The sequence below is a fragment of the Nerophis lumbriciformis genome, linkage group LG14 (genome assembly GCF_033978685.3).
Source record: "Nerophis lumbriciformis linkage group LG14, RoL_Nlum_v2.1, whole genome shotgun sequence".
In the NCBI taxonomy this organism is placed as follows: domain Eukaryota; kingdom Metazoa; phylum Chordata; class Actinopteri; order Syngnathiformes; family Syngnathidae; genus Nerophis; species Nerophis lumbriciformis.
This window is the reverse complement of record NC_084561.2, coordinates 22735072-22747233: the sequence shown is the minus strand read 5'-3', so window position 1 is coordinate 22747233 and position 12162 is coordinate 22735072. Positions and strand designations below refer to the sequence as shown.

The following is a 12162-nucleotide window of genomic DNA, read 5'->3' as shown; positions in this document are numbered from 1 at the left end:
CCGCTTGTCCCTTTTGGGGTCGCGGGGGGTTTGCAAAATTACTTCATGATAAAGTTCAAGGCATTAAAAATTCAATAATTCGCAGAAAACAAATAGCTACTTTGCAGCAAATTAGTCAATTACAGCTAGCACATTTCACTCCTGACACTATACTGTCAGTAATGGACTCAGACTTAAATTTTAACATACACATTAAGTCAATAAGATCAGCAGCTTTTACCACCTGCAAAGCATTGCCAAAATCAGAGGAATAATGTCCAACGCAGACTTAGAAAGACTAATTCATGCTTTTGTGTCCAGCAGGTTAGACTACTGTTATTGCCTTCTCACTGGGCTCTCTATACGAGCTGTAAAGAAGTACCGTACATCCAGAATGCTGCTGCTCGAGTCCTGACTAAAACCTTTAAATATGACCATATCAGTCTAGTGCTTAGGTCACAGCACTGGCTTCCTGTAGCGCAGAGAATATACTTTACAACAGCTTTACTTGCTTACAAGTCTATTTACGGTCTTGCGCCAAAGTACATGTTTGTTGCCAGATAGAATTTCAGAGAGTGGTCTCCTGCCCTAGAGTCAGGACAAAAAATCATGGTGAGGTTGCGTTTCAGTTTTGTGCTGCTAAAATCTGTAGTAGTCCTAGAACAGTGGTTCTTAACCTTGTTGGAGGTACCGAACCCCACCAGTTTCATATGCGAATTCACCGAACCCTTGTTTAGTGAAAAACAAAATGTTTTTTTTTTCTTCAAATTCAAGACAAAGGTATATGTTTTTTGTACTGGTACACAAAATGAACCGTGCATGAACATCACCTTGTTCAAAGAACAGAACCAACACAGTGCATGAAGTCACAACAAATTACACACCTGCAAATCAGATGTAAAATTAGAGGGAACATTGGGAGTATCCAGAATACGCCAATAGGGAGAAGTTTTTAGTTACACGATGAGTCGGGTGTGCCCTGACCTCAACGGCGGAGGCTGCGCCGAACCCCTGAGAACCCTTAGGGTTCGATCGAACCCAGGTTAAGAACCACTGTCCTAGAAGATGTAAGACATGCCTCAACGTTGGCTAAGTTCAAAACCAGGATAAAAAACTTGTATTTAATTCTGCTTATGACAACTGAACGTATTTTATCTACACTCTTTGATTTGAATTTGAATTATTACTGTTTTTATGGTGATTGTACTTTATGATTTTAACTTGAATTATGATTATTTTTATAATTATTTTATTTTTATTTTTGCCCTCTTGTAATTTTCCGTAAAGCACTTTGAATTGCCTTTGTGTGTGAATTGTGTTCTATAAATAAATTTGCCTTAACTTTTCCCAGCGTGTTCATGAAGGTAATAGTAAAAAAAAACACCAATTAAAAACTCAGGAAGTTTTTTGGTCAGTTAATTAGTGTGCAAACGAGTAATTTAAAGTATTTAGGTTAGTTTTTACATTTTAATTTTTATCATATGGACTTTTTTTCAATTAGCTGAAAACTATGATCGTCAAAATGATTAAGGACTTGGGAAACACAATCTTCAAATATTGTAAGACTGTGTGTAGTGAATCTATACAATGTAAACGTTTTGCTTTTTGAATTCAGCTACTGAAATAAAGAATCCAGTCTTCTTCTTCTGTTTTTTTTAAGCACATTCTTTTTTGTTTTTATATGCTAGGTATTCACCCCATAATATGGTTTACAGCATTTAATTTAGAAAATATACTGTTGTTGTTTTTTACTCATCCGTAATAAAATTATTGAACAGATTTAAAGCTTACCGTATGGAAGTATAATTGTCTCACATCAACTTATATATATTAATATGATATAAATACATGTGCATTTAATAATAAATATACAAATACAAATACAAATGTGATATACAAATAAATAAATAATTTGTATAAATAAACACGTATTTGTAAATATATTTTTGAGATTTGAAAATATATACAAATAAAATGTATAAATATAAAAATGTGACATACAAATAAATCAAGAATTTGTATGAATAAACGTGTATTTGTAAATATATATTTTGAGATTTTAATATAAATATGCTTGATTTTGTATTTGTATTTGTATTGAATTTGCATATGTGGATCGCTTTTTTACTTTTGTGTCGATGAGACATTCCTATATGGAAGTAGAATTGTCTCACATCAACTTATATATATCAATATGATATTAATACATATGCATATATTAATAAACATACAAATACAAATGTGATATACAAAAAAAATAAAAAAAATTGTATAAATAAACGCGCATTTGTAAATATATTTTTGAGATTTGAAAATATATACAAATAAAATGTATAAATATAAAAATGTGACATACAAATAAATCAAGAATTTGTATAAATAAACGTGTATTTGTAAATATAGTTTTCAGATTTTAATATAAATATGCTTGATTTTGTATTTGTATTTGTATTGAAATTGCATATGTGGATCGCTTTTTTGCTTGTGTGTCGATGAGACATTCCTATATGGAAGTAGAATTGTCTTACATCAACTTATAGGGGCGGTATAGCTCGGATGGTAGAGCGGCCGTGCCAGCAACTTGAGGGTTGCAGGTTCAATCCCCACTTCCGCCATCCTAGTCACTGCCGTTGTGTCCTTGGGCAAGACACTTTACCCACCTGCTCCCAGTGCCACCCACACTGGTTTAAATGTAACTTAGATATTGGGTTTCACTATGTAAAGCGCTTTGAGTCACTAGAGAAAAAGCGCTATATAAATATAATTCACTCACTCACTCACACTTATATATATCAATATGATATTAATACATATGCATATATTAATAAATATACAAATACGAATGGGATATACAAATAAATAAATAATTTGTATAAATAAACGCGCATTTGTAAATATATTTTTGAGATTTGAAAATACATACAAATAAAATGTATAAATATAAAAATGTGACATACAAATAAATCAAGAATTTGTATAAATAAACATGTATTTGTAAATATATATTTTGAGATTTTAATATAAATATGCTTGATTTTGTATTTGTATTTGTATTGAATTTGCATATGTGGATCGCTTTTTTGCTTTTGTGTCGATGAGACGTTCCTATATGGAAGTAGAATTGTCTCACATCAACGTATATATATCAATATGATATTAATACATATGCATATATTAATAAATATACAAATACAAATGTGATATACAAATAAATAAATAATTTGTATAAATAAACGCGCATTTGTAAATACATTTTTGAGATTTTAAAATATATACAAATAAAATGTATAAATATAAAAATGTGACATACAAATAAATCAAGAATTTGTACAAATAAACGTGTATTTGTAAATATATATTATGAGATTTTAATATAAATATGCTTGATTTTGTATTTGTATTTGTATTGAATTTGCATATTTGGATCACTTTTTTGCTTTTGTGTCGATGAGACATTCCTATATGGAAGTAGAATTGTCTCACATCAACTTATATATATCAATATGATATTAATACATATGCATATATTAATAAATATACAAATACAAATGTGATATACAAATGAATAAATAATTTGTATAAATATATGCGTATTTGTAAATATATTTTTGAGATTTGAAAATATATACAAATAAAATGTGTAAATATAAAAATGTGACATACAAATAAATCGAGAATTTGTATAAATAAACGTGTATTTGTAAATATAGTTTTCAGATTTTAATATAAATATGCTTGATTTTGTATTTGTATTTGTATTGAAATTGCATATGTGGATCGCTTTTTTGCTTGTGTGTCGATGAGACATTCCTATATGGAAGTAGAATTGTCTCACACCAACTTATATATATATCAATATGATATTAATACATATGCATATATTAATAAATATACAAATACAAATGTGATATACAAAAAAAAATTGTATAAATAAACGCGCATTTGTAAATATATTTTTGAGATTTGAAAATATATACAAATAAAATGTGTAAATATAAAAATGTGACATACAAATAAATCAAGAATTTGTATAAATAAACGTGTATTTGTAAATATACATTTTGAGATTTCAATATAAATATGCTTGATTTTGTATTTGTATTTGTATTGAAATTGCATATGTGGATCGCTTTTTTTGCTTTTGTGTCGATGAGACATTCCTATATGGAAGTAGAATTGTCTCACATCAACTTATATATATCAATATGATATTAATACATATGTATATATTAATAAATATACAAATACGAATGTGATATACAAATAAATAAATAATTTGTATAAATAAACGCGCATTTGTAAATATATTTTTGAGATTTGAAAATATATACAAATAAAATGTATAAATATAAAAATGTGACATACAAATAAATCAAGAATTTGTATAAATAAACGTGTATTTGTAAATATATATTTTGAGATTTCAATATAAATACCGGTATGCTTGATTTTGTATTTGTATTTGTATTGAATTTGCATATGTGGATCGCTTTTTTGCTTTTGTGTCGATGAGACATTCCTATATGGAAGTAGAATTGTCTCACATCAACTTATATATATCAATATGATATTAATACATATGCATATATTAATAAACATACAAATACAAATGTGATATACAAAAAATAATAATAATTTGTATAAATAAACGCGCATTTGTAAATATATTTTTGAGATTTTAAAATATATACAAATAAAATGTATAAATATAAAAATGTGACATACAAATAAATCGAGAATTTGTATAAATAAACATGTATTTGTAAATATGTCGTGAACTTCCCGAGACAGAGCAACTGGTGCTTTCCTCGAACCATTTTCCCCGATTAAACCGAAATACATGTTTCTTGTTTTCTCTGTAGGGCCATCTGCTGGTGGTTTTTTGAAAAATAACCACATTTATCCAAACAAGGCTACTGGTAACTGTATAATCATTGAAACAGGTCCTTCACATTGTATTCTTTTTTGACACTCTTTTTTTTCTACTGGCACTGACTAAATTGGTTTGCCTTTTATTTAAAAAAATACAAAAAAAAATAAAAATAAGATAAAAAAATAAAAAGTACATCTCCCACAATGCACCGCTTCCAGTGACGGCAACAAATGTGTAGCATTGCGCATGCGCGTTCAAACCGTGGGGAAAAATGGCGGCACTGTTGCTGCAAGAGTTGGATAGTTCCGAGCTATCAAAGCTATCAAAAGGGACTCTCAACAAACTGGATAAGCTTCTCTCAGACCAACAATACGAAATCAACACATTGAAAGCTCAACGGGAGCAATTCAAGGTTGACAACGGTAAGAAATAGGCCTTTGTTTTCGTTGCAATGGTGCTATATTGAAACACCGTGGACGTACGTTTACAAAAGATAACAGTATTAAAACATGTTTGTTGTCCAGTCTTACTGACACTTTTACTTTACGTTCAACATTATTCAATCTGTTCTGCCAACATATATGTCAGATCACATAGTAATACTTTTAAAACACTCTCATACCTTTTTCAAGCTAATGTTAGCTAAACTGCTTAGCAACGTGACCGTTTGACATTTTGTGTGTTTCTTATCTTCCAGAGCAACATTTCTTTGAAAAGGTGAAACAGCTTGATCAGTGTCAGGAGGATTTTTTAAACCAGACTCAAGAGCACAGGAGACTTAAAGAAGAGTTGGCCAAAATCGGTAACGACGCAAGATCATGGAGCCTAACGTTTTCATGTACCTCGTATTTGAGTTTTCTTGTTAATAATGTGAACATGGCCTTTTCAGGGGATGAACTCAAAAGTGTTACGGAGAAAAACCAGGAATATGAAAACGCTCGGGAGAAGTTTTCATCAGAACAGGTAACCTGGTTCATTTTTTTGTTACCCTTTAGTTACTGTTACTTCTCGACCTCCACCCCAGATCACACCTCACTCCTAACCACTTCTCCAAAGTGGGCTGGCTCAGGGTGGAGGACAGAGTAAAACAACTTGCACTGAGCCTTGTCTATAAAATTCGCTACACCTCCCTAATACCGAAGTACATGTCAAACTACTTCCATAACGTAAATGACCGCCATAACCACAACACCAGGGGGAGCGCCACAAACCACGTCAAACCCAGATTCCGATTTAACAAAGGTCTTAAGTCATTCTCCTTCTATGCCACATCAATATGGAATGCACTCCCAACAGGTGTAAAAGAAAGTGCATCTCTATCCTCCTTCAAAACCGCACTAAAAGAACACCTCCAGGCAACTACAACCCTTGCCTAACCCCCTCCACCCCACCACATCCCACCTCCCCGGATTGTAAATAATCAAATGTATATATTTGTTCTTATGCTTTCTGAACTCACTATGTTCACTGCTCGCTGTACATATCCTACGAAGTCAGAACTACACTGTTTCAATGTCCATTTCTCAGATTATATAATTGTTGATGACTGAAGTGCTGATATCAACCAAACCTAACCCCCCGCCCCACCCCCTGGATTGTAAATAATTCAATGTATATACTCTGATGATTAACTTGTGTGATGACTGTATTATGCTGATAGTACCATGAATTGATTAACGTGGACCCCGACTTAAACAAGTTGAAAAACTTATTCGGGTGTTACCATTTAGTGGTCAATTGCACGGAATATGTACTGTACTGTGCAATCTACTAATACAAGTTTCAATCAATCAATCAAAGTTAGTTGCAGGCAGAAACTTGTTCATCACTTTCTTATTTAGTGTACCGTAACAATGTGACAGGCATCTTGTGTATTACTGTATTTTGAAAAACACATCAATTTAGTTTAGTCAGAATTTAGTGCACGTCTTTGCAGACGTTCTGTAGCACTTGTTAATGATTAACAGTGTTGGCGTTAACGCACTTTTTGTGTCTTTTTACGTATTGAAATCAGAAAAGACGCAAAATTCCGGAAGTCTGCACGTTTCCTGGATGCATTTTATTTATTTTTTTACTGAGCAAGCTTTCCGCCAGTGTTTTGTTTTGTTTATATTTGCCGGGACAAATAATTAATTATTAATTATTGGTCGACTTCAAAGTAATGCACTTTCCGGTACAATTTCTTAAATTTTGATTCGCCGAAAGTTTTATCGATCCCAAATACTGCATTTCTGGTATTAGGACTCCCACGTGTTATTGTTTTCGTCATAGCAAGCAATAAACCCAAGAAGCGAAGCTTCAAGAAAAGTTTTCAGCAATCAGCTCACTTATGAAGATGGAAATATGTTTTCGTCGTCATGTAAACAGGCTAAGAAAAAGAACACCTTTACGACTGGGTGCACGGATTTTTAGAGATCCAGCCCCACCAGGTACCAAGAAACACCCTCCAATTTGGGTCCTACAGTTCCGCTCTTTAGTCGGATTGACAAGGCCGTCGATTTGTTACAACTCTTTATTTATGTTTTCCACAAAGCCAACCGGACATCCACCATGCTATTAACACTCCTGAACATGCTAGCGCTCCCTCTCCTAACTTGCCCACTCACTTACACACGTCACTCACCCCACATATTGCCATTCTTAAAGGGGAACACATAGCTTATGGCCATCACGAAGCAAGAGATGAAATGCTCGAGGCATTGAGTGCCACTGTACCACCGTCATCATCATGGCGCCGATGAAGGCTGCCTCGGTGCTCTCGTGCGCTCTGTTTTGTTTGTTTTTGTGCGTAAATTGTGTGTCCGCGTGCTCTTACACACGCGAAGAGCTACTGAACATCAGATCCATCATCCCTATGGACTTATTACCGGTCATCTTAGCGTCAGCTGCGGACTTGGTCCATTCTGTGATCAAAAGAGGGAGACCGCACCGAAGAGGAAAGCGAGCGGGCGCCCTTGTCCGTCTTCGCGGACGGGGATTACGCACGCCTCTACCAGGCGTCTTTCTCTCCAATGTCCGCTCACTTGCCAACAAGATGGATGAGTGTTGCTGATGAGAAGAAACAAGAAATTTTCCTCATCTTGTGTTTTGTGCTTCACCGAGACATGGCTGAGCGCAAGTGTCTCGGACAGCGCAGTTCAACTGGAGGGCTTTCATCTTCTCTGCGCGGACCGAGACGCGGGGCTCTCCGGCAAAAAAAGAGGCGGCGGAGTCTGCTTCTTCATCAACAGCAACTGGTGTACAGACGTGACGATGATATCCAAACACTGCTCTCCTTCTCTGGAATATCTTTTCATTCACTGTAAGCCCTTTTACTCACCGCGTGAGATTGTTTCATTCATACTGGTGGCTGTTTACATCCCAACCGGCGCGGACGTGCGTGACGCTCAGCGCACGCTTGCAGGCCAGATCTTACATGTGGAACGGTCTTTTCCGGACTCTCTTGTTATCGTGCTTGGTGACTTTAACAAGGGAAATTTGAGCCAGGAATTACCCAAGTATAGGCAGTTTATTAAATGCCCGACCAGAGAGGAGAACACTTTGGATCACTGTTACACTACAATAAGCAAGGCTTTTCATGCAGTCCCGCGCGCTGCTCTTGGACTATCAGATCAAGTGATAGTGCACTTAATCCCTTCATACAGACAGAGACTGAAACTGGCTAAACCTGTTATGAGGACCATTAAGTGTTTCACCGCCGAGGCTGTGGAGGAGCTGCGTGCATGTTGGGAGAAGACAGACTAGGAGGCAATTGGACGAGTATACGGACACTGTGACCTCATACATACAGTTCAATGAGGCGCACATCATTCCAACGCGCACAAGGGCTTGTTATAACAACGACAAGCCCTGGTTCACACACAAGCTCCCACAGCTGCGCAAGAAGAAGGAGGCTGCGTGGAGAAGCGGGGACCAGAGTACCTACAGAGAAGCGAAGTACCACTTCAACAGGGAAGTGGAGAAAGCTAAATCTGTGTACTCTAACCGTCTACAGGAACAGTTCTGCTCCAATGATTCTGCGGCCGTTTGGAGAGGACTAAGGGCCCTTACGAACTATAAGCCCAAAACCCCCCAGGCCCTGAATGACCGGACTCTCGCTCAGGGACTCAACACACATTACTGTCGTCATGAACGGCCTTCAGCTCATCAAAGCTCTGCTCCCCCCACCATCACCCTCCCCACCAACACCAGCACTTCATTAAAGGATTTAAAGGACTCCCAAGGACATCAGAGGACTCCAAGAATATCATAGGACTTTAAAGGCCCTCTCCATCCGAGAAGAGGATGTACGCCGGCAGTTCTTGAAGCTGAATACGCGGAAGGCCCCCAGGCCGGATGGTGTCTCCCCCTCCACTCTCAGACACTGCGCGGATCAGCTGGCTCCTGTCTTCACTGACATTTTTAACACCTCTCTGGAGCTATGCCGCGTGCCGTCCTGCTTTAAGACCCCCACCATTGTCCCTGTCCCCAAGAAAGCACGGATCACAGGACTTAATGAATACAGGCCGGTTGCGCTGACGTCTGTGGTCATGAAGTCCTTTGAGCGCTTGGTCCTGCCCCACCTCAAGGACATCACCGCCCCCCCTCCTGGACCCACTGCAGTTCGCCTACAGAGCCAACAGGTCTGTGGATGATGCAGTGAACCTAGCCCTCCACTTCATCCTGGAGCATCTGGACTCCCCAGGAACCTACGCTAGGATCCTGTTTGTGGACTTCAGCTCTGCCTTCAACATCATCCTCCCTGGACTGCTACGAGACAAGCTCTACCAGCTCAGCGTGCCCGACTCCCTCTGCAGTTGGATCAATGACTTCCTGACAGACCAAAGACAGCACGTGCGGCTGGGGAAGATTGTCTCGCACAGTCGAACCAAGAACACTGGTACTCCTCAGGGCTGTGTACTTTCCCCCTGGCTCTTCTCCCTGTATACAAACTGCTGCACCTCCAGTCACCAGTCCGTAAATCTGCTCAAGTTTGCGGATGACATTACCCTCATCAGGCTCATCTCGGATGGCGATGAGACCGCCTACAGGAGAGAGGTGGACCGGCTGTGGCTTAAACACATTTTGTTAAAATTATGTATATTTTTCACAATTGCTAAGTTTGTATTGTAAAAATGTTTACCGGCCCTAATAAAATGATTGGTGTTTACGGCGGTCACTCACCCTGTCTCGTCAAGACAAAGCATTTGAAGAAAAGCAAGGAAAAATTTGCAGTCGTGTTGTTGTTATGATAGAATATACATTCGATGACAGCTAATACTACCTATCCAAATGGCTATTGTTATCTAACAACACCCAAAGCTAATGCGCGTGCTTGTGTTACATACATACATAGTTACGTCATTACGTCTTAGAAGCCGGAAAGGGGCATGGTATACTGTGTGGAATACATTGGAAAGTTAGTGCTGTTGCAAACAACCCCTTTAACCCAAATTCAAATGTGTGATTAATTAGATTTATAAATATGTCGTTTATCAGCACAAATTAAAATAAAAAGGCAAAACTATAGTGGCTGAGACAGGCAAAAATGTGCAGCAACGTCCAAACATTCAAAACGGAGAAATTTAAATATACTGGTTTGGGAAAATGCTGCAAACACAAAAATAATAAACAAACTGCCAAAACTCCTGAATTAGAGAAATGCTGCAATTTCAGGGAACAAAGGTACGTGTCTTGCATCCCTGACACATTTAAATCTGAAAGGACAAAGAAACTGACTATTCCCGGCCATGAAAAACAATACATTGTAAACAACAACTTGTGTTTTAAAATCACAGTAACTAGCAAAAGAAACCTTGTTGCCAGCAGACTAGACACTCGTTGTTTCGACCCTCTGTGCATCTGCTCAGAGCAAACGTGAGCACCTGTACACCGTATCACGACATGCTAGTTTAGCCGCTACCAGAACAACTAACCAGTCGCCACAGATTTCATATCAACGGTTAAAGATACAAACGTCATAGTAAATAAACCCTCGTTTCGACTGATTGATTTTGTGCTCTTCGTGTCGATGGTGTTTTAACAATTAGGGGACGACGTCCTGTAATACGAAATGGAAAATAAACATACTGTTGTGGCAGTGATGAAAAATACTTTGAATCACGTTCATAGGCTGTTCAGGCAGTGTCTGCGCATACATACCTCTTCCGACAACATCCCGTTGTTCGCGTCTAAGCAGAGAAAGGAGAATGCAAAAAAGACTACTGGGAAAAAAAAAAAAAGCTGGCCAGAAGACTATTGCAGCAATATTTTCTGCTTCCACTACTTCTCATCATACTAGCGATAGTACCTCAACATCGCCTGTACGCATTTCTGTCTCCTTTACTGCGCCTGATGCAAAAAAAGTGCATGTCATGCCCCTGTGAGAGTTGTTTTCAATGAAGTTTTCAGATTTTGTATTTGGTTATTTCAGATACATTTTGAACATAAATAAATATATCCGTTAATCATAACCATATAATACCATTCCACCATCAGGGGTTAGAGTTAGAATAGAATAGAATAAATCTTTGTTGTCCATCAAGGTGGAAAATTGTCTTTGGCACACCAACACAAGCGACAGACAATACTAAAATACAAACAGTGTCATATATTAAAAACATAACCAACAATAAGAACAGAGGTTAGGTAAAATTAGGAATTGAAAGTAAAGATGTGACGCTACAGTTTAACAAAAATAATATAAGAAATATAAATATTGTTTTTTTTAATAGGGGACCCATTGAATTTCCCTGGGACCCACTTAAATCCCCACTCAGGTGGACTCACTACATTGAAAACCTGTCAACATCACTGTTTTTGTTATTTGCAGCATTTTTCTTTGGCATGTGTTTTTCATCTTGCAGCTTTTGCGAATTTCCCCCATTGCATGTACCGTTTTTTTCGGAGTATAAGTCGCTCCGGAGTATATGTCGCACCGGCCGAAAATGCATAATAAAGAAGGAAAAAAACATATATAAGTCGCACTGGACTATAAGTCCCATTTTTGGGGGAAATTTATTTGATAAAACCCAACACCAAGAATAGACATTTGAAAGGTAATTTAAAATAAATAAAGAATAGTGACCAACAGGCTGAATAAGTGTACGTTATATGACGCATAAATAACCAACTGAGAACGTGCCTGGTATGTTAACGTAACATATTATGGTAAGAGTCATTGAAATAACTATAACATATAGAACATGCTATACGTTTACCAAACAATCTGTCACTCCTAATCGCTAAATCCGATGAAATCTTTTACCGGTACGTCTAGTCTCTTACGTGAATGAGCTAAATAATAATATTTGATATTTAACGGTAATGTG

At 37.0% G+C, this 12162-nt stretch overlaps 1 protein-coding gene across 1 annotated transcript in view; it reads left to right on the top strand.

Annotated features, from left to right (window-relative positions):
• The first annotated feature begins 5091 nt into the window (after window positions 1-5091).
• The window catches only part of tprb (translocated promoter region b, nuclear basket protein), a 63181-nt gene continuing 56110 nt past the window's right edge, over window positions 5092-12162 (top strand). The window contains exons 1-3 of the mRNA XM_061975793.2: window positions 5092-5274; window positions 5550-5654; window positions 5742-5815. Of these exons, the coding sequence (XP_061831777.2) occupies window positions 5124-5274; window positions 5550-5654; window positions 5742-5815 (330 nt within the window). The 5' untranslated portion in view covers window positions 5092-5123. The remainder of the gene's footprint in view (window positions 5275-5549; window positions 5655-5741; window positions 5816-12162) is intronic.